Below are 23,616 nucleotides of genomic sequence, written 5' to 3'. Positions count from 1 at the left end.
GTAGGAGAGGATTTCATTTGCAGCCCCTAAGAAAGGATTGGAGTTTTGTAGTATTTGGAGAGCATACTGAAGAAGAGAAAGTATAATGGCTGTGGCATGAAAGAACCAAAAGATATTAGCTTTTAAAGGTAAGCCAGATAAGCCTCCTGGAAGTAGCTAACCTCCTGATCTTGTTATCATGCAACATAAATATAAAAAATGAAAGAAAATTTTTTCCTGCGGGTAAGATTACAGCATGAGCAGAACTGTCATTAAAAGAAATGTAAAATTTAAAAGCAGACCCCACCCATTTTTCCAAATAACCATCTAAGGGAAAGCTATGCTCCTAAGAATATAGCATGGGTGCAAGGAAACAAGCCACTCCTAAAGACATTTTCTAATGTGCACAACTTCATCCACACCCAGAATACCACTGAGAGAATCCTTCTGAGTCCAGAGAGACAGTGCCTGTGGGTAAAGGTAGGGTTTTTGTGGGGAAATTTACAGTGAGACCACTATCTCAAATTCTCTTGTGACAATTCTAAGTATCTGCCTGTAATGTCAAATGTGGTTTTTTTAAAGTATATACTTTCCTTGTGCCATTCCTTGCATTTGTGCCCTTCTGTCTTAATCTGCTTTGCTAAGCAATGCCCTTTGGACTGCTTGTCTGTTTTCCTGTAAGCCTCACCTATCCTTCAGAAAAGTACATTCTTCCTTTCATCCCCTGATTCAGAGGCTGAAGAGTTGATCCCAGAAGAAGGAATGGGCTGCTTCTGGCTGGCTTTTGTTTTGATTTTACTGTTGCTCACAATAACTGAAATTAAATTCAAAGTGTAAGGAGATACAAAAGAAACATTTTTTGTTGTTCTTGTTATGAGCTGATGAAAGGAACATTCACTAATACTCTGCCAGTGTGTGGAGGAGGAGGTCTGTGAAACTCAGAGCAGCAAGCTGGAGGAACAATGAATGTCTTTGTAGTGAAAAGCAGAAATACATGTTGTTTTCCAAGGGAAGAGATCTTAAAAAGGATTGTCTGTTGGAATAGAACATAATGGAACCTGTTAAGTTCAACAAGATTATATTTAAAATTAGTCCTGGAGATTGTGAGCAGACAAGGTTTGTAGCATTACTCAATGATTTGTTTAGTGACTAATGCCTGGACAGTAGCAGCCAACCAGTGTTAACAGCTTTCCCTCTTATGAGAAATTTTGCTATCAAGTGTTAGAGAAACTTGGTAATGGGCATTTCCTGTCTTCCAGCAGATCTCCTGTAAACTCTCTGCACCTCCCACCTATCCCTTTTGTGAGTTTGTTTTCCCTTGGCTTGTGCTGCTTTGCTAATGGAAAAGGTGATGGACAATGCAGAGCCATGGAAAGCTGCATTTCTTGGCTGGGCATTGGACTCACTATATAGAAATTTTCATTTATTCACATGGATAATTCTGCCCCATTTTCCCCTGTCTTTCCATGTCCCTGGATCAGGGCTGGTGAGCACTTATCAATCCCTTCTGCTTCTCTTCAGATTATCAGTGCCAGGCAGGCTCTTCACTCATTAACATCAAGGGCTGTGAGATTAAGTCTTTCAAAGTGCAGAGGAGTCTTTTTAAAACAATCTCCTCTCTGATTTTCTTGTGGCTGTTACAGGTTTGCTGTGGAATCTGTCCTCCAACGACCAGCTGAAGCACCTCTTGGTTAGAGAAGCCCTGCAGACACTGACCCAAGCTGTCCTCATCCCCTACTCAGGTTGGCCAGACAGAGATTACCCAAAATCAAGTGTTCTACCCGACCCTGATATCTTCTACAATGCCACAGGATGCCTGAGGTGAGCACTCTGTCTGCAACCACCCAAAGCAATAGTGATGACAAAACCGGTCTGCTCAGTTATTTTTGGATAAATACACAGAGTCCATCTCCAGCCACAATCATTTCTCACGCAAACAGATGACTTAGACATGGTACCTACAAGCACATAAACATATTTTGTTTCCAGCTGCTATCAAAGATGCTTATTTGAACATATCATAATCTGTGCCACACAGAGTCCATCTCCAGCCACAATCATTTCTCATGCAAACAGATGACTTAGAAAGGGGACATGGTACCTACAAGCACATAAACATATTTTGTTTCCAGCTGCTATCAAAGATGCTTATTTGAGGATATCATAACCTGTGCTTAAACTGATTAGAAAGTGATTCAACTTAAATTATGGGACAGCCATTTTTTAAACCCCAGAGTAAGCCCTGTCCAGCCTTTTGCACAAGTTCAAGCAAGTTGCAGCCATGGGGTGGAGGAATAGATTTTTAGTTGTGTATTTAGTACTGCAATCTGTTAATAGACTTGTGGACACAGTAGCAGTTACTCTAGACAAACACCCAAGGCCTCAGTGAACACAACCCTAAGTGGCTGAAGTATAAAACTCCCATCTTCAATAAAAACACCTTAAACAGTCTATAAATTGGGAGCCCTTTGTGAGTTCAAAGTCATTGCATATTAAGTTTACACATTTAAAAATGAACAAAAGGACACAGTTTGAACTGCCTAAGGAGTAATGTACAACTGCAAAGGCATGACCTGAGGTTTAAACTCCTTCTAGTAGAGTACAAGGAATTAATTTTGGAATTTGGAGGCTGGAAAGGTGCCCATTTTCCCTCAGACATCCCTGCTATGCTGACATGTCCTATCAGAGTGGCTGTATGCATCTGTATCGCATAGGTACAGATATCTATGTGTACCACATAGGTACAGATATCTATGTGTATCACATAGGTACAGATATCTATTTGTATCACATAGGTACAGGTATCTATGTGTATCACATAAATATCTGTATCTATTGTGATATAGAGTGTCTGTATCACTGGCATTGATTTTTCCTGTGCAACAGCTCTGTATCTGACTCTGTGGTTTCAGAAGACAAATGAATTGTAAGCTATGCAAATTAACAATACACTTTTTTCTGCAGGAACTCCTGTCAGCCCACTAACTACTAATTAACTTCATCTCTAAGTAATTATTACCTTTAATTACTCTGATGACTCAAAAACAAATACAAAGAAACATTAACCACCCATAATAAAACCTCTCTAGTTCACGCTTAGTGCTGTTGTCTAGGAAATGAAGGAGGTTGTCTTTTTTCATACTAATTTGCCCAAGCTGCATTTGTACAGAAACCAGTCTGGCCGCTCCTCTCTTGGTGTTTGGACTCTGGAATTGTCTCTTCCCTATGAGGCAGCTGATGGGGGCACAGATCATTCTCAGGTTTAGCTTGGTGTTGCTCTTCCCGAGCTTGTTTCAGCAGATTGACAGAACTTGTTATGTGACAAATAAGGTGTAACAGTGCCTGAGTTCTTTTAAATGAAAGTGAATTCCTGGGTTAACCTTACTCTGGACACAAAGTCTGTGCTTGGGGCTGCTCCAGAACTGCTGTGAGCTCTCTGGCCTTAATTCAATGTCTCTAAAACTGTCCTTAATGTAGGTGCTTAAGGATACATTACCTATTTTAAAAATATGATATCCACATTCTAGTCCTTCTCATTTTTAGGAGCTTCAACACTGAAAATTAGAAATAGAAAAAGATGGGCTTAAAAACTCCTAGGTAAATATGATCTGCAGGATTGCCACATACTTTCTAGTACAGAATAGTTTTTAATGAGGCTTACCCATTTGTACAGGCCAAATAGCTGAGATCTTTGAGATTAATCAGTTTGCATCTCTTCTCTGGAAATTTACTCACCTCCCAGATTAGGTCACTAGAAGTATTCCTTCCTAATGTATTAGGGAACAAAAAATCTCTGCATCAATAAAAAGAAGAGCACACCATGGAGTAATAAAAGTGCACACTGAGGAAATTATGTTACTTATGAATTTGTTTAAAGAGCCTACTTATTTGCCAGAATATAACTCTGTAATTAGTCTTCCCTTTTGTGATGCTAACATGTTTGTTGGGTGTGTTGATAAAGTCTATAGCCTGCAGCTCCTATTAGAGGGTAAAAATAGTACTTTGAAGTGCAATACATTATGCATAGTACAGTGCTTAGTTGCAGGAGAATGCCAGAATTTCTTCCCAAAAATTTCCATACAACTGTTGACTGAAAGGGACAACCACAGCCCAAACCCATCCCTAGCACCTGGTGGGGGTATATGCACTGCACCACGCCATTACCAGATTATAAATTAAAGTTTCCTTCATCCTTTTTGAGAAAACAGCAGCAGGAGAAGTGGATCCACGTCTAGCAGATAATATTGCAGGTATTCCAAGCCCTGGAATGAGAGCATGACCAGACCAGTCCCCAGCTGTTGCCAGAAGTACTGTGGGGTCCTGAATCTCGGCGCCTGTGTCGGTGCATGCAGTCATTGATAAGGAAGTCTGACGTTAGAAGGATTTGTTAATCCCATTCTCTAGGTCTGCATTTTGTCTTAAGACCCTGTGAGAAGCAGAGCTTTACAGAAACCACAGGTCACTAGTAAAAAGAAGCTGTCTAAACCACGGAATTCTGAATTGGCAGTTAAAATAAGTAATAGTGTTGTTTGGTTGTGAAATATGATAAAATGAACTCTGCTTGGACCCATGGAGTAAGCCAAATCAACAGACTTCACTGGATGCCTGACAATAAGCTGAACAAGTAAAACTGGTGTATTAAACTATCTAGAGGAGTGTTACAGACTTTTGTAGACAAGTCCTGTAGGATTTTAAAGGTAAAGTCACTTTTTCTTGGCCTGGAAGTCTTACACATAAAAGTTCTGCCTCTAGTTCCAATACAAAGGATAAAAATCTTCAAGATATTTCCCCACACTCCTCTGAGTCTGAAAGGATAAAATCCCAGCAGCATGTAGAATGAATATTGTATATTTTGAATATTATCCGTATATGGAAGTGAACCTCTGGCATGACTTTTCCTCTGAAAGGAAGGCTTAGTGGAAAGCTGTTGGATCACACCTTGAAAGACGATAATGAACTGCTTCCATTTTTATCTTGAAATATCTTTTCCCAGAACTTCTGCAATGCTGAACTTTCCCAAATTTATACACAGTTATCACATTTTCCCCTGCAAAACATTTAATTTAAGTGCTGAAGCTGCTGTACTTCACTACAGAGCCTTCCTGTTTAGCTGCTCTGTAACTGAAGCATCCTGTGCCCCTGTGTATTCTAGTTTTTCAAAACTTTCTAGACAACTATTTCCAGAATAGTCAGCTAACCTCTCTCTTCTCACCCAGTAAAATTAAAGTCATCCTTCCTTTTTCATTATTATTTTTCACAGTTTGTCTGTCCCAGCTCCTGTGAGAGCTCCTTGTGAATTACACAGTGACCCACAAGGACAGTGGAAAGCTGTGTTTGGAGGAAATTGTGTCATTGCAACCCAGGAGGCTGCAGAAACATCTGTTTCCATTTACTCTGGAGAGAAGTGAAGCCAAAGCTCTCCCCATGTGTGGAATAGCTTGGACTCACAGTGGCAGCTTCTAAGAGAGAACGTAAAACAAGTGACCGATGATAATAAGTCTTTGAACCAAGGCCTCTTGCATAGCATTGCCATTCCTTTAAGTTTATTTCCATCCATTCTTATCTCCTCTTGCCTCTTCTTCTGTTTATCTGCTCCTCCAGTTCCTGAAGGGAATTTTTTGCTTCCAACAAGCAGCTTGAAGCCTGGCACATCTAGTTACCAAGTAGATCCCAGATACCTTTACCTCCTTGGTGAGTTTTTGAACTGCGCAAGGCATGAAGGGAATAGAATTTCCCAAAATGTTGTCTGGTAATTTAATTAAATTCACATTACCAGTTTTAGCAGAATGAATCCCAGGAGCAAAATCCTCCTTCTTATCAGTTACGTGGACCATTCACAGCAGTTCAAGAACTGTTTCCAACAGTCAGTGTATGACTCAGTGTTGGCTTAGAGGGAGTATCCCTTTCATTTGCTGCCATTTATCAGCTAATTGAACATTTATTATCATCATTCTGTTTCCTTCAAAGTCACCCTTGGTTTAACTGCTCGAATGTCTTTGTATTTACTCACAACTCTGGATCAAAATAACATTTCCCAACAGGCAATTAGCTGATCCTTACCCCAGGACTGTGGGCAAAGAGCTATTTTGATTACAGACACAGTTGTACCATGCATGTGTGCAGGAGGAGACAGGAGCAGCAAATGCAGGATGAGATAAATTAGGTGTGCAGACAGATCAGCAAACGGCACCATTTGAGCGTGCCACCAGGATTGCCACAGCCAAGCATGCCCAAAGCCAGGGATTTTTCATGAGTGGGTGCTGCTGGTAAGTTCTGAGTCATTTAGAGGAGAGCATGTGGCAATGTCCCTAGGGCTGTGCTCTCCTCACTTTGCAAGCACTGAGTACTTCAGGGCCTCCTGGAACCCACTACCATAAAGCCCAGCTCCCGAGCTCAGAGGGTGGCATTTCAGTTGTCAGGAACCTCAAATCTTGGGAAGACAAGATGAAGTCAGTTTTTCAATTCACTAAGAAAAATGTCTCCATTGTTTCAAAAAATATATATTTAACTTTTTTTTTTACAAGTCGAATTTTTACCTCCTGGAATTTCTGAAGCTTCAATCAGCAAACAGATTTAAGCTGTCAGCTCTTGTCTGACCCTGTTTTGAGTGAGGTGGTTACAGCAGTGTTTGAAGGAGTGGGGGAGCAGGAACTCTTCCCTTCCCAGTCCACGATGTCATACCAAGGAAACAGGGAAAGGGGAGAAAGGAGTAGCCACATGTGTACAGGTGTGCCCAGGGACACACACTGATACCTGTCTCTGGATGAATGAACTTCTTAATGAAACAGCCCAGGAATTAATTTCCCTTGCAGAACAGGACAGTGCCCCTAATTCAGGTTCTTTGCCTCCTGTCAGCGAAAAGTTCTTTACCCTGTTGGTGCTGACAGCAAAGCCAGGGCATGGCCTCTCCCTGCACAAGCATTCAACAGGACCAGTTGTAAAAAGTTTAAGGGATTTTAGAATATGTGGGACAAAACCAAACACTGCATCAGCTGAAGTGTCTTTGGCAAGGGAAATTCCACACTTATCTTTAACAGTATTTTTAGTGTGTGTGCCCCAGAAACTATTTTTGCTATGCATCAGGAGGGCTGTAATGTGTACACTTCTGTCAGCATAAACATAGGTGACATGCCTTGAATGTGACACATATAGGTAAAATTAAATTCCAAAGGGATTTCTATAGCAGGTCATGTTGTGGGATCTGAATATTGATTCTGTGATATATAATTCCATGAGAGAATAAATGAACTCATAAATAGAAACATCATTAACATCATGACCTAAAGTAAAAATTGTAATTACAATGCTTAGTATGTAACCTGAACATGTACTTCCCAGAGGAAAAAAAAAAATTAGTAGAAGAAAAATGACAGTGTATAAAGTGCTACATTCATTTTACAATCATAAGTCACAGGAAAGCTTAAACCTTACTGGCTTTGTCATTAATAAAATTGTAAACATTGTAATTTTTAGTGGGCAAAGTAAGCATGGAAAATAAGCAACCTGAAACGATCTAAAGGAACATGTCCCTCTGTGTTTTGATGGATGCTAAGATTGGCATTGGCTAATATTTAATGTTATTTCAAACAAAGAATCTTGAATGTGCAGTCCTTTGTCCAGCAGAGCTGCAGGACTAAAATAAAAAAGAGACCTGGATTTATAATTCTGGTATTCCATAATTCAGACTTTGCTGAGTTGTAAAGACAATTATACCACAAAAGTGTAAGTGTAAGCGCTGTTTCTTACACAGAAATCACTGGATTTATAATTCTGGTATTCCATAATTCAGACTTTGCTGAGTTGTAAAGATAATTGTACCCCAAAAGTGTAAGTGCTGTTTCTTCCACGAAAATCAGTAGCTTGTTTAGAGCCAAGCAGCTTCAAGCATCGGGTGTGTGTTTGGTTTTTCAAGAGTTTTTAAATCACTTTTGTAATTCATTTGTAAGTTGTACTTGGTTTACTACAAAGCCCAGCAAATGTTACTTGAAAGGCAGGCAAAGGGTGGGTCTTTGCATGTGAAAATGGAGATGTGCTGAAACTCTCAGACCGTGTGTCTGTTGATGGTCATCTTGGATCAAGAACCAGCCTGGTGTAAGTAAATTCATTCTAAAGGACATCTGTGTGCATGGAGATTTTTACAGGCATCTCTCCTCTGATATTTTCACCATCCTAAATATTAAAATTATAGCTGAAAATGGAATATGGAAAACAAGTCCAAGGTTTGGTTTTAGGTTTGGTTTTTTTTGGGTTTGTTTTTTGTTTTTTTTACTGCTTAAAAAGGATTGACTCAACTTTGAGATGAAAATTTGAGTCAGATCTCACCTTACCCATCCAAACACAATGGTTTGTTTCCCTGGAGTAAACAAACCACTTTTCTCTGGGAGTGAAAGTTTTATCTAGAAGAGGCTCAGATTGTCTTACACCTCTGAAGAAAAGAAGCAGTCAATCTGAACTTCAGTATCTTTAAGTTTTGGCTGGAAAAGTTTGTCAGAGGAGCACAAGAAAATACCTTTGGCTAAATCTCTTCTCCTCAACATCTCTCTCCTGCACAGAAACATGAGCTCTGCTGGCCCAGAAGGAAGGAAGAAGATGAGAGAATGTGAGGGTTTGATTGATTCTCTTGTGTATTATATCCAAGGAGCTATTGCAGACCATGAACCCAATGACAAGGTACTATTTGAGATGAAAAGTGTTTTCCTAGGGGAAATTGTCAAGTGAATATTTTTCTGTTCTTGTTTAGAAACCAATGTCCAGAAACAGCTGTGATGCAATTGCAAAACTTATTTCCAGGGCTTTTAAAACTGCCACCAAAGGTGAAAGTCCTGTAAGAAGCTTTTTGAAATATTTTTATCCTGCAACCTAAAAGAATAGTATAATTCAGCACTGGGAAAACATTTTCAGAATTTCTAGAGAAAAAGGCAGAACCTTTTGTGGTTTTTTTATTTTTTGGGGGTTTTTTTGTTTTGTTTTGTTTTTTGTTTTTTGGTTGTTTGAGAGAATGTGAGGGTTTGATTGATTCTCTTGTGTATTATATCCAAGGAGCTATTGCAGACCATGAGCCCAATGACAAGGTACTCTTTGAGATGAAAAGTGTTTTCTTAGGGGAAATTGTCAAGTGAACATTTTTCTGTTGTTGTTTAGAAACCAATGTCCAGAAACAGCTGTGATGCAATTGCAAAACTTATTTCCAGGGCTTTTAAAACTGCCACCAAAGGTGAAAGTCCTGTAAGAAGCTTTTTGAAATATTTTTATCCTGCAACCTAAAAGAATAGTATAATTCAGCACTGGGAAAACATTTTCAGAATTTCTAGAGAAAAAGGCAGAACCTTTTGTGGTTTTTTTATTTTTTGGGGGTTTTTTTGTTTTGTTTTGTTTTTTGTTTTTTGGTTGTTTTTTTTTTTTAAGTGAGATAAAATCAGAGTTTTCAGAAATGCTGGAACATGAAAGAGTCAGATGTTGCCTTTTTGGTTGTCTCAGGGTGCTAGCTAGCTAGAAGCTTAAAAAATTAATCAGGTTACTCTCCTGTATATTCAATGCTACTCTCCTATGTATTTAATGCTACATACCCCTTAGGAAATGAAGAACCTAAATCCCTTTGGGTGGCAGTGTGGTTAAGGAGCTTGCATCATTTAGAATAGAACTATTTTTCCTAGTTTTTTTGGAAAAAAAAAATGCACTTTTTTTCCTTGCTGCCTAAGCCAGTAACTACAAGGACATGGACACCTCCAGGTGCCAGTTTCTCTCTCTTCCTCCCCCCACTGAGTGCAGATGAACCCTGAAAACAGATTCTTGGAGCAGAGGCTTGTCTTTCAGCTGGGTGAAGTGGGGTGAGAAGAGCAGCTGTCACTGACATTAGCTGCAGCCTGTAAGGCACTTCTGGTGGGCCTGCCATAACCTGTGCTGTGCAGTGGTAATTACTGCACATTTATAGCTCTGTTCCAGGATTAGCTGCTTGAGCTTCCCCATCTCCCTGTACCAGTGCCATTAGCTTCAGGGAGAATCCAGCACATCACACGTGTGCCAGTAGCTCCCTGCTGCATTTGGTCTTAAAACCACTCATCCCTTTGATTTTCAAAAGAGGAGCAGATGGTAACAAAGCTCTTTGCCACTAGACTCATGACTCAGAAATTGTAGACCTGACCTTAGCCACGTTCAAGAAGGAATGTCTTCTTTTAAAAAGCATTCCACCACAGAAAAATGCTTCCTCCTTGGGGGAGATAAAAGGCTTTCCCAAAGCCCAGCAAATGTTACTTGAAAGGCAGGCAAAGGGTGGGTCTTTGCATGTGAAAATGGAGATGTGCTGAAACTCTCAGACCGTGTGTCTGTTGATGGTCATCTTGGATCAAGAACCAGCCTGGTGTAAGTAAATTCATTCTAAAGGACATCTGTGTGCATGGAGATTTTTACAGGCATCTCTCCTCTGATATTTTCACCATCCTAAATATTAAAATTATAGCTGAAAATGGAATATGGAAAACAAGTCCAAGGTTTGGTTTTAGGTTTGGTTTTTTTTGGGTTTGTTTTTTGTTTTTTTTACTGCTTAAAAAGGATTGACTCAACTTTGAGATGAAAATTTGAGTCAGATCTCACCTTACCCATCCAAACACAATGGTTTGTTTCCCTGGAGTAAACAAACCACTTTTCTCTGGGAGTGAAAGTTTTATCTAGAAGAGGCTCGGATTGTCTTACACCTCTGAAGAAAAGAAGCAGTCAATCTGAACTTCAGTATCTTTAAGTTTTGGCTGGAAAAGTTTGTCAGAGGAGCACAAGAAAATACCTTTGGCTAAATCTCTTCTCCCCAACATATTCTCTCCTGCACAGAAACATGAGCTCTGCTGGCCCAGAAGGAAGGAAGAAGATGAGAGAATGTGAGGGCTTGATTGATTCTCTTGTGTATTATATCCAAGGAGCTATTGCAGACCATGAACCCAATGACAAGGTACTATTTGAGATGAAAAGTGTTTTCCTAGGGGAAATTGTCAAGTGAATATTTTTCTGTTCTTGTTTAGAAACCAATGTCCAGAAACAGCTGTGATGCAATTGCAAAACTTATTTCCAGGGCTTTTAAAACTGCCACCAAAGGTGAAAGTCCTGTAAGAAGCTTTTTGAAATATTTTTATCCTGCAACCTAAAAGAATAGTATAATTCAGCACTGGGAAAACATTTTCAGAATTTCTAGAGAAAAAGGCAGAACCTTTTGTGGTTTTTTTATTTTTTGGGGGTTTTTTTGTTTTGTTTTGTTTTTTGTTTTTTGGTTGTTTTTTTTTTTTAAGTGAGATAAAATCAGAGTTTTCAGAAATGCTGGAACATGAAAGAGTCAGATGTTGCCTTTTTGGTTGTCTCAGGGTGCTAGAAGCTTAAAAAATTAATCAGGTTACTCTCCTGTATATTCAATGCTACTCTCCTATGTATTTAATGCTACATACCCCTTAGGAAATGAAGAACCTAAATCCCTTTGGGTGGCAGTGTGGTTAAGGAGCTTGCATCATTTAGAATAGAACTAATTTTCCTAGGGTTTTTTTTGAAAAAAAAACTGCACTTTTTTTCCTTGCTGCCTAAGCCAGTAACTACAAGGACATGGACACCTCCAGGTGCCAGTTTCTCTCTCTTCCTCCCCCCACTGAGTGCAGGTGAACCCTGAAAACAGATTCTTGGAGCAGAGGCTTGTCTTTCAGCTGGGTGAAGTGGGGTGAGAAGAGCAGCTGTCACTGACATTAGCTGCAGCCTGTAAGGCACTTCTGGTGGGCCTGCCATAACCTGTGCTGTGCAGTGGTAATTACTGCACATTTATAGCTCTGTTCCAGGATTAGCTGCTTGAGCTTCCCCATCTCCCTGTACCAGTGCCATTAGCTTCAGGGAGAATCCAGCACATCACACGTGTGCCAGTAGCTCCCTGCTGCATTTGGTCTTAAAACCACTCATCCCTTTGATTTTCAAAAGAGGAGCAGATGGTAACAAAGCTCTTTGCCACTAGACTCATGACTCAGAAATTGTAGACCTGACCTTAGCCACGTTCAAGAAGGAATGTCTTCTTTTAAAAAGCATTCCACCACAGAAAAATGCTTCCTCCTTGGGGGAGATAAAAGGCTTTCCTCTTGCTGATGCTATGGTGAGGTGTCTATATGATCATCTTTACTCCTAAGCTCTTAAGCATTTCTTGGCACATTTCTGTGTCAAGCAGCACTCGCCCAAACAATTCCCAGGCACAGTTCAAGAATTCTGAAGTCCCAGAACCACTTCCAACAGGCACGGACCCCTCTCCCAATGCAGCCCCGTGTGCCAGCTGCCCGCTGGGCTCGGGAACATCCCAGGGCATGTTTCATTTCTCATTGTAAAGGCAGTCTGGTGGATCACTGGCATGAAGCCTGGCTCTTCCATGAGTCATTAGAAACTCTGCAGTCAGTTACTGAAGATCCAAAAATTAAATCTCTTCCCGTGTCTGTACATGTCCCTTCAACACATGCCAAAGCTTTCAATTTCTATTCTTTTGTTATTCTAGGCCACAGAGAACTGTGTGTGCATTCTTCACAATCTTTCCTACCAGCTAGAGATAGAGCTCCCTGAGAGCTATGCCCAGAGTATATACGTACAAAGAAGAAATATTTCTAACAATGACAAAACACCAGGCTGTTTTGGAACACGGAGCAGAAAAGTAAAAGAGGTAACGTACATGATTAGTTACATCTCATTTGGTTAATAATTGCAGCAAACTCTGAAGAATAAGGCTGTAATCTAATTAAGAGTCTGTTATTGATCTGACACATGCCAAAGCTTTCAATTTCTATTATTTTGTTATTTTAGGCCACAGAGAACTGTGTGTGCATTCTTCACAATCTTTCCTACCAGCTAGAGATAGAGCTCCCTGAGAGCTATGCCCAGAGTATATACGTACAAAGAAGAAATATTTCTAACAATGACAAAACACCAGGCTGTTTTGGAACACGGAGCAGAAAAGTAAAAGAGGTAAAGTACATGATTAGTTACATCTCATTTGGTTAATAACTTGTAGCAAACTCTGAAGAATAAGGCTGTATTCTAATTAAGTCTGTTATTGATCTATCTGGTAGGGTGACACATTTTTGCCCCAAAAATGCACATTTATTGATATTCCTTCTTGACACCAATTCTGTTGTTTAGCTGCTGCTGATGGCAATGACATAGCAAATGTTTTATTAGTTAAGGAATACTCCACTGGATGGACTAGCTACTATCATTGAATACTGACATTTTACACATCATTATTTGAACTCAGAACTTGACAGACTCCAAATAACCTGGTCATGCAGAATTACAAAATGGCTAGTTCAGCTTGTGGTGCATTAAGCTACAGAATGACTGTTTCTAAAGGCTTGATCTGTTGACCTGTTTAGAAGCAGCAGGACACCCCGCTTCCTGAGGAAAAGAGCAATCCCAAAGGTGTTGAATCGCTCTGGCATTCTACACTGATTAGGATATACCTCTCCTTAATAGCAAAGAGTACCAGAAACTACACCCAGGAAGCATCCCTGGGAGCTCTCCAGAACCTCACAGCTGGCACCGGACCAGTAAGTCAGATTTTTTCCTTTTCTTTTCACTTAGTGAATTCTTGATGTGAATATGTAGAGTTCAGAGCTGCCTGAGCTCAAATAAGCACTGACAGGTCACTGGCTCACTGACATGGTGAAGGAAAATGAGGAACACTGAATGGAAAGTCATAACCAGCAGGGCAGCTTTTCCTTGCTTGGCAGATAGTGGGATCTGCTTCTGTTCCTTCTGTGTACAGCTCCATGGGTGGAGTTTGCTAATTCATCACACTCTGAGGGATGAGCAGATGTTAAAAGCACTAAAAAAAATCATTTTGTGGAAGACAGTCCTGTGGAGAGAGGAGGGCTCTGACACAACAGCAGATCACTTTTGTGTTGAAGAAGTTGATGATATCTGTCTGAGGAACTAGCCAAGGAGCACCTGGCAGAAAGAGGGCTTGCAACTTCTTTTTTATCACCTCCCTTTCCTGTTGCAACTCATATGTAACTCCGGCCTAAAACTATTTGAAATATGCTTAAACTGGTGCAGAGAGCCGGCTGTGCGTGGCTGAGGCTCTGCACTGGTGGCAGTGCCACAGAAGTGCCTCTCTCTGCACAGATGCCATTCGCAGTGGCCCGGGCTGTCGTTCAGAAGGCAAACGGGCTCCCGAGCGTCCGCGCCATGCTGCACGTCAGCCACCCCGCCGTGAGGAGGACAGCCGTGTCCCTGCTCAGGAACCTGTCCCGAAACGCCTCCCTCCAAAACGACATAGGTGAGCAAACACTGAGAGCTTGCCCTGCGCTCTTCACATCAAACTTTCCTGTGCTGAAAGAAAGAAATGCTCAAAAAAGCCCCGATCTGTGAGTTTAGTAGATTTTTCACCAGATACTTGTAGTCACTGTACAGGGCTTAAAATAAAGAGTTTTCCTAAACAAACTTTCACTCTGTTGGGTATTTCTCTTCAGATACTTTGGTGTTACTTTCAAAAATACATAATTGAATAAATTCTACACAGATCTGGAGAGGGAGATTTTCTTCTGCTCAAAATAGGGTAAAGGAAGGTGATTGCCAAGTTCTGTGCTGCCACAGCTGCATAATGCTTTGCAAGAAATCACAGAACATCTCTAATTCTTCTAGCAAAGATCACTCTCTCTCATATTAGACACAAAACTTTAGAAGTTTACAGCCCACACAGTTTTCCTGCATTTTTTTTAATAATGGAAGCTAAAAGATGCTGTAGAAAAATAGTTAATTCTTTCAAATTATCTCATTTCTTAATAAAGCCATTTCTATTCTCAGTATTGTCATTTCAATTTATTGTATATTTAAGACTTTTTCCTACTGACAGGATAGTATGTGTTCATATAATTTCTTGTCGTTTTTTGTGTTCCCACTAAGAGGTAAAGGGGAAATTCCAGGTATAAACATAGCTCATGGGACAGATTACCTTGCAGAATTCTGAAGAACATTCTCCTGGGCCTTGTTGAACCTTAGAGAACATTCCCTATTAATGAAAATCTTGTAACATGTTGTTGGGCTGATTTCAAAGGGATAATCCATATGGTATTGACAATTACAGCTGGTGGATCCCCCTGAAAGAGAAGAAATTAAACTGATAAGAAGTTGGGATATCATCAGGAAAAAAAAAAAAATTATGAGAGTATGGGAAAGACAGAACAGCACAAAGCTTTGGGGGCAGCTGCTTCATCTTGTACATTCACAATTGCTCTTGTTTTACCCAAATTCCAAAAAGAACAACTTTGGCTAAAGGAAAACATTTGAGAGGGCACACTCTTTTCTACATTATAAGGGTCTAAATTTATCAAACAAAATGAACCTATATTTATGCAAATTTATCAAGCAAAACGAACCTCTATATCAAATGGAGATAAATTTAATATAAAACATGTCTAGCAGGGAAGCGGCAGCCTGCAGCTGGCACATGCCTGGTGAGTTCAGTCCAGCACATGAGCTATTAATGGACTGTGCATGAGGCAAGGTCCAGGCTGTCCAGTGTAGTGTGGGTGCAGCTTCACCTGAATTGTGGGGATGTGATGCAGGTAGGAAGCCACGAGTGCGTGGTAGGAGCACACAGCTCCCTGCTGAGGGAGAATGGGAGGAATAAGGTAAATCTGCTCCTGTAAGTAATGGAACTGGTTGTCTCTGTCCCACCTTGCAGCCAGAGAAGTCCTGCCTGACCTCGTGTCAGTGCTGCCCGAGAGCATGCCAGGCTCTGAGGTGGCCTGTGAAACCACAGCATCCATCTGCTACACCCTGTTCAACCTGACCCAGGGCAGCTCGCACAACGCCCGGCTGCTCCTCAGCACCCACGGCCTGCCCAAGCTCATTGCCATCAGCATCAATGACAGGTAAGGGCTCCACAAGCCTCAAGCTCATTGCCATCAGCATCAGTGACTGTGATCACAGGTAAGCTGTGGCGGCTCATTGCCATCAGCATCAGTGACAGGTAAGCTGTGGCATTCACATTCTCTGAACTTGAGAGAAGCAGTGAAAGAAGCAGAGAAAAGAATGAACAAAAGAATTCTTATTTCATTTGCTGCTCTTGTGTTGTGCTAAGGTAGAATGCAATATGGAGATTGTTTACCCAAAGTGATGGTGTTTTGTTTCCCTGGCATATCAGGGCCAAGCACATGTGCAGACTGTTGGTCAAGAGACAGTCACAAGATTTTATTCAGTTGAGTGCTTGTACAGTTTTAGTTTAGATGTAGTGTAATATAGTATAGAATAATATAGTATAATAAAGTAATTAATTAGCCTTCTGATATCATGGAGTCCTCTTCATCATTCTTTCTGCTCAGGGGCACCTTGCAAATCCGATAGTAAGGGGCTCCACAAACCTCACTGTGTCCTCAGGTAAAAGAGAAGCTGCAGCCTCTGCCACTCAGGGGGGAAAAACGTTTCATCTCAAGGTGCAGGACAGCCCAAACAAGGGGTGTGAATAGAATTGCACTGATTGGGACATACAGAAAGATCTCTTAGGACAGCTCTCCCATCCATAGCTAAACTCACCAGGTTCCAGAATTTTAAATAACTCCTCAGAAGATAACTGCACCACATTATCTGTATTCTGATATATATGTAGTGACTGATCATCAGATCTCATCTGTACCCAAAATGTCTTTCCTGTTCATTGTAACACAGCCCTGATTAATTTTAGCAATAAAGTGCAGGGATACATTTTATGGAACCTATAGATCTGCACTTAAAAATAACATATTGGCATTTTAGAGAACGGATTCAAAATTTAATAGTTCTTTAATATGTAAATAAATGCAATCAATATTTACTCCAAAGATAATGAATGTTTTAAAAATATGAGTAATTATTCCATTTGCCTTGCTCTCTCTTTGCAAAATGAAAGAGGAAATCAATCTCAGTAAAGGAGCCCTCATGAGGACCTGAATAATTTAAATCCCGTCTAACTGACAAGGGATTTTACCTACTGGAAAGATTCTTTCAAATGCTTGTTGTGCTGAGGTTATTTTCCTCAGCTGAAAATGCACAATATGATGGCTGCTGTAAGATGTAGGCTGCAGAGCACTTGATTTCTCCCTAAATTTGAAGAATAGGTGGAGCAGGGAGGCGTGTTTCATGTGTTTCAGTAATAAGGACAGCCTGAAGCATGCTACAATACCTAAAGGGTGGCAAACCAGCACTTAGGAGTAAAAAGAGATAAAACAAATGGTATGAGATTATGTTTGCTGTACATGCACCATGATTATGATGTGGGAATTTAAATATGTTTTATCATTCTTTTTGCAAAATGGCAGCAATATGTTCAGCAAAGCCAGCAGGGCTGCTTCAGTCCTCCTCTACTCCCTATGGTTACACACCGATCTCCACAGCGCCTACAAAAAGGTAAGCACAAAGAAAAACCATCCTTCCTTCAGACCTAGAACCCTTTCATTTGTCCTCTGGGGCCCTTACCACTCCTGTACATTTAAGGATCAACCTATGATAGGATTCAAGTGGTCCCTGAATTTAGTTTTCTTATTTACTTGTATATAAGCCTGTGTAAGCAATGCATGGCCTCTGTTTTTGCTCCTCTGTGCTCATGTTCTCTCCCTCTGTGGTTTTATATCCACTGCAAAGCTTATGAAAAGCGCTGCTGCTGCCTGCCAGAAGTGTCAGCTGGTGGGAGGTGATGCAGAGGAGGTGCCCATCCTCACTGGCTGAACCAGCCTGGCACAGAGGAGCCAGGGTGGCAGCAAAACCAAGGGCAGGGCAAGGCAGCTTCCTGCTCTAAAAGCAGGGCTGTTCTGTTCTCCTTGTTTGCACAGCCTGCCAGCCCAGCAGTCAGGTACAGCCACACAAAACCCAGGCCCTGGGAAAGGTGTTGGCAAACGTTTACTGCCATGGTCAGATCAAACAAAAAATGGCCAGCATGAGTCTGCCACAAACCAGTTTGGCTGTTTTAAAGCTCTGTGCCTGCTTTTTCAACCCTCAGCTGAGTTAACGTCCACCTACCTACCTTCACCCTGCATCTCAAACTGATTTCAATCCTTGTGTGTTTGCTGTTCAGAATTTGTCACTTCAAATTCCCTATAACCTAAAACTGCTCCAAGTTCTCAAGCAAGCTGTTAGCATTTGTTATTCAGCTGTTTCTCTTTGAGTTTTTTTGGTTGAAATTTCCTCCAAAAAGCCTTCTGAGCAGAAACTTTAACATTGTTGCATCACACTTAACAGGTACAGCCCCACAATCAGAAATCTATGTTCCAGAATAAGGCTATTGTGCCATATAAATTCTTAACTAGTTGTCTCTGGCTTTTTACAACTGTATTCCTGAATTTACCATACAATAAATTTACCATACCATCAGCAATATCCCTGATGGCATGAATTTTATGAGTTTACTGGTAGTTTAGGAAAGTCTATAGGACACATTTGTCAACATTTTCAAAAATGCTGATTATTTGCTCTTCCTATGCAAATCAGACCCCCTAGAGACACCAGGTATGGCACTGAAAACTTCAGAACCACCTAATGGCCAGACAGTTTTGAAACTTTAGTCTAATAAGCCACAGAAATCACTTGATCAAATAAAATTGATAAAATCCTGAGTTATTTTGGCACTGTCTTGTGTTTTTTGTTCTGGCAGGGTTAATTTCAACTAGGTTAATCTCAGCTAGGTTAATCTCAGCTATTAGTCAGTCACCTAAAAGTTAGGAGTCTGTAGAGCTGAGGAGGAAGAACAGACAGTGGAGGGAGTTCAGCAATTCCAATTATCCTGTCCTCTGTCCTGGACTAAAGGAGCGCTGCCTGTTCTGTCTCTGTGACTGCTCAGGACCCTGCCTAGACCCCTGCCATGGCTCCTTATCCAGCTTTTAGGCACTGGACCCACCCTTCCCTGGCAGAATCAGCACTGAAGATAATGAACTGTTCTGTTTCTTCCATTCCAAAGGCTGACTTCAAGAAGGCAGATTTCATCAACAGCCGGACCACAAAAGCCTACAACTCACTGAGAGATTGAATCAGAGCATTACACCAGGGAAAACAAGCTCATACAGCAGCCACTGCAACCATCTTCACAGGGCTGGTGTCACCATCATGACCCACAAAGTACCTCAGAAAAAAAGGAGCTGATTTTCTATAAAGACATGAGTGGCCAGAGAGTAGTTTTTTTGAGTTTTTAATCCTTATCACCTCGTTGTCACTGACAACATCAATTCCAGTATATCAACATCAATACGAATGTCAATACAAGAATAATCAAAGATGGATTCTCCAGCATGTCTGAGGTGAAGTTTCATCCAGGTTTACCACGAGTCAAAGCTCCAGATGACTGCCTTTGTTCTAAACAGAGGACTTTGAAATGCTGGTGGGCAGAAAATTCTTTTCAGACTGTTTTATACCAAAAGTTTTCTACAGTGGGTAAGCATCAAGTGCACTGCTCAGAATTTAGTAGATTTTCACTCTTTTGTTTCTTCACACAGCTGAATAAGAATCTCCAGACTCTATGAGTATGCACAAGAAGCTGTTTCACTACATGAATTATAAAAGCACCAATGAAGTTTAAATTACTATTTTTGTACTGCTTGTTTTCATGGGCCCACTGGTTCTTAAGCCTCTTTCCTCTGAGATTTCATCAGCAACAGCAGCAAAACTGATTTTACATAGATCTTACCATCCCTTGCTCCTCTCATCCTCCCTCACATGGCTGTTGCATTTTACAACCGTGTCCAGAAAGGATTTTAACTAGAAACCACTAGGTTTAAGGCACTGTGTTTCAGACACTTTGAGCTGAACTTAATCTCATCATTCTTTGCTAGTTGGTGGAGAAATTATTTGTGGGTGTTTCAGTGATTATTTTAAGAAAATTGCAATTTCAAAACAATTCTGTTGATAATCTATATATAATAAGGGGAGTGGAGTCTTGCCTTTATATTTGAAGTAACAGACACACACAAGAGGGTGGGCTCTGTGCTGATTGAGGAATTAATCTGATCCTGCTTCATATTCTCTTACTTGAAATGATCATCCTCCCTACAGCAATTACATGCAATGTGATAACTTTGGGACTGTGCCTGCACAAGTGGGAATAGGTAATAGGAGGGGAAAAAAATTCCTGAGGACCTGAAGGCTCAGGTTTTCATTATATGATGCTCAAGATGGTAAAGAAGCACTTAAAAAACCCCACCTGCTACATTTAGTAAGTCAGATTTTTCTCAAAAAAAACCCCGCAAACCCAGGGGTTAGACTGTCCATTAAACCAGCAAGAAATTCTTATATAAATACTGGGTTATCAGCAGATGTGAGCTGGCATTCTCTGAAATCAGGGGAAGTGAGCTACCTTTATGGCAATGGATATTTTGTGTATTTACAAGCCCTGCTACTCCAACAGAGCCCATCCTGTGCCCTCACTGCTGAACAGCTGCTCTTGTCCAGAAGGAGATGCAACATCCTTGGAGTAGGGACCTCACAGGGGAGGTCACCAGCCCTCTTCATTTCAACACTCCTGGCTAAAGGTCTGGCTCCTATCAGAAATTTAGAACCAGTGGGTTCTACCATTGCACCATGTCCAAACATATTTCTGGATATCTGGGAGCTAAATTCTGCTGGCAGATGCCCACAGTTCTCCAAGGAGTCCCAGAAAGTCCCACACGTGCACACAGGACAGAATGTGCCCCAGGGAGGGAAGCAAACAACACTGCCTTCCTGTCACTGATCATTTTCAGAGGGCTGTTACTCCTCCACATTTGCTTCGAATAACTCAAATCAAATGCACTCCAGTAGGAGGTTTTAAAAATACTATTATTTTTTGTAGGATGTCATATTCAAAATACTGCAGGTCCAAAAACAACACCGGGAAAGGGAACTTACAGCACCGCATGTTGAGGGAATTGTTTTTATAACTTTTTCAAATATGATAGAAAACAGACAATTAAAATCCAGCTTTCTCTTCTAACTTGTTAACCCAAGTAACTCTGCTTGTGCCATGAAAGAATGAATACCAACAAACCTGGACAAGTCTCCTTTTATTGCCCAAAAAAAGTGGTAGGCAAAATTAATACAGAAAGGGTAAACCTGAATACAAAGTAGCATAGGAATGAAGAATTGCAGTGTAAAAGATCATTTTTAGAAATGCTCATGCATTTATTTTTATTAAACTCACATGCTATTTAAGAAACAAAACAAGCAATGGTGTTGGGTACTTTTAAATATATGTGTACCTCTCAGTAAGATGTCCTTAAAAAGGAAATACAGAGTTTTTGGGTTGTTTACATTGATGCAGTGATTTAAAAGGTTTTGTTTTCAATCAAAATGAATCTATGATAGTGCCCCTTTAAAATCAAAGCAGTGTTCAAAAGTCACAAAGAATTATCTCAGACCTGGCAGCAACACAAGAAACATGAGACACGCCTTATTACAACTGATCTCCTACTTGTATGCAATCAAAAACATTTCAGCAGGACTCCAAAGAAAACAAAGCAGAGAAATAATAAAGTGCTCTCTCTAATGCAAAAAATCTGTCTTTGGTCTTTTTGTTATTAGTGAACCTACTTGGCTGGGATGCAGCAAATGCATTTTTAAGCCTTAGACCTTCCTTCCAAAGGGCAAACTCATTTTTCAATTAAATCTAGGTATGGAGACTTGGATTTTCCTGCAACAGAACAGTGTTACTGAAGGCAAGCTGTGTAATGCTCCTGTTGGCATCAGAGGTCTCCTGAAAATAATTTCTTTGTCCAGTTTTGCTGACTTGTCAAACCACCCACAATCTGCTGTTTTCACTTCTCTTTAATTGGTATTTTCCAGTAAACTTCACCATGGGCCACTGGAGATCTCAAAAATAATTAAATCAGCCTCACCATAGTCTTGGATCTGAGAAATAGAACATTCCCACTTGCCCTGTTCATGAGAGGAGATTGGAAACCTTGAATTTAAACATGCTGAGCAGTGCCCAAAGAGTTTTTGGCTGAACAAGGAACTTACCCAAGGTCCTCTTGTCTTGTGTCCTAACCACAACCCAGTGCTACCACCTTTCACAGAATTGTTTTAGTAGAAACTCTTAAATAGTACAGATAATTTTGGAGTAGATTATAGACATTACCAGAGAACTAGTCATTCCTTTCCTCATTTCATCCTCCTACCTTATTTTCTACTGTCACTGCTCTTAAACATTAGTGCTTTTTCTTCTCCCCTGTTTCATAAGTAGAATTAAACTATGTAAAATAATTGCATTATATTGTGCATGTGCACAGGGTTTGGGTTACTTGTCTTTTTTGTGGTGTTTTTTCTTTAGAGAAAACACATGCTATCTGTTAAGAGAGGTTCAACCTGCCCTTCTGGGCCCATAAAAGAGCTTCAGGTGAAATGAGCTGGCACCATCAAAAGCCACACAACAACCCCAGTGCCCCCCTGGCTCCTGTTCAGCCTGGCAATCCGTGCTCCAAAGGCAGCCCGTGGAAGCTGAGGGCAGTCAGGCTGCCTGTTTTGTTGGATTTTTGTTTGTTACCATGCTTAGCCCTTAGGTTCCAGCCTGACAGGAGCATCAACATTTTCCTAGCTTTAGTTTTCAGGGCCCAAAAGCCCAACAGAGTCTATTCAGAGCCCTCCTGGGGATGCTTCAGGAGCTGGGCTGATGAGCAGTCACACAGTGAATCAGGCACAAGCCATGCAAAGGGTTGAGAACTGGTGCTTCCCAAGCTATTCCAACTCCAGCAGCTGCTCTTCCATTCCTTTACTTGAAGTGCTGCTGATTAAAACCTCAGTTTACATTCCTGACTCCATCCCCATCTCATGGGGAAGATAAGGTGACCTTAAGGCATCATCTGATAGGAGACAAGATCTGGAAACAGCAATGAGACTGGAGGAAATGCATTTTTGAGCTCAGCATCACAGCACACCGAGGACAAGCCCTGAAACATCAGACACTGGTGCAACCATGTGAGTTATGCCTGGAATAATGGTGTAGATGTTGCACAGCCTACTGGAAACCCAGCAGAGAGATTTGCTCAAATACACCAAAGACAAAAAGGGCTTCAGTGCAGACACTGTACACAGATCAGGGGTTTGCCTTTCTCTGCAGGCTTACTTTGGATATATTAATAGGTTTGCATATGAAGGGGAAATAAACTAATTTTGTCTTATTTCACGTGTTCAGAGCTAAAAATATCCTAAAATACACATTAGAGGCATTCTAGGCTTATCAGAAACTAGAATTTGCCTGCATCCTTCCTTCAGCTGTATCTTACAGTGCCATACCCAATGTGATGGTAAATAATTCAAGTTTAGGATCTTAACATTTCTTTTAACAATTTTTGAATTATTCAACCTAAGCTCCCATTCTCTTGTTTGTATCTCTTTTTAGTCCTCTCTCAGACCAGCCTAAACATGCACAGACACAGAAAAGAGGAAGCAGGCATGTCTTAGCAGCTACAATTTAGAGCCCATACTGAAAATTCCCCATGGGATCAGGGGCTTCTGAACAAGCTCATGGTCACAGAGCAGCACAGAGAAACAGGGACACACTGCAAATCCAGTGCTCATCATCAGGCATTTTTTTCCAGTGCTCACCACATATTCCCTCAAACTCTGCACAAGGTCCTCTCTTACCCATGCCTGTGTTTTGTATGCTCTGATTTGTTACCAAATGTAGTTTGACCATGAGTCAAA

At 40.8% G+C, this 23,616-nt stretch overlaps 1 protein-coding gene across 2 annotated transcripts in view; it reads left to right on the top strand.

Moving 5' to 3' along the window:
- PKP2 (plakophilin 2) overlaps positions 1 to 21,469 on the top strand; it is a 42,239-nt gene extending 20,770 nt beyond the window's left edge. The window contains exons 6-13 of one of the 2 annotated variants that reach the window (XM_039708306.1): positions 1,623 to 1,800; positions 10,801 to 10,918; positions 12,479 to 12,640; positions 13,350 to 13,523; positions 14,101 to 14,254; positions 15,662 to 15,851; positions 17,274 to 17,361; positions 18,905 to 21,469. In XM_039708306.1, the coding sequence (XP_039564240.1) occupies positions 1,623 to 1,800; positions 10,801 to 10,918; positions 12,479 to 12,640; positions 13,350 to 13,523; positions 14,101 to 14,254; positions 15,662 to 15,851; positions 17,274 to 17,361; positions 18,905 to 18,973 (1,133 nt within the window). In that variant the 3' untranslated portion in view covers positions 18,974 to 21,469. Of the gene's footprint in view, positions 1 to 1,622; positions 1,801 to 8,531; positions 8,650 to 10,800; positions 10,919 to 12,478; positions 12,641 to 13,349; positions 13,524 to 14,100; positions 14,255 to 15,661; positions 15,852 to 17,273; positions 17,362 to 18,904 lie in introns of both variants that reach the window. The other variant, XM_039708307.1, reaches the window with a different exon arrangement.
- Positions 21,470 to 23,616: the final 2,147 nt, after the last annotated feature.

Source organism: Passer montanus, unplaced genomic scaffold (genome assembly GCF_014805655.1).
Source record: "Passer montanus isolate IOZ18808 unplaced genomic scaffold, ASM1480565v1 scaffold20, whole genome shotgun sequence".
NCBI classification, from domain to species: domain Eukaryota; kingdom Metazoa; phylum Chordata; class Aves; order Passeriformes; family Passeridae; genus Passer; species Passer montanus.
This window is presented reverse-complemented; position numbering and strand designations above follow the sequence as displayed.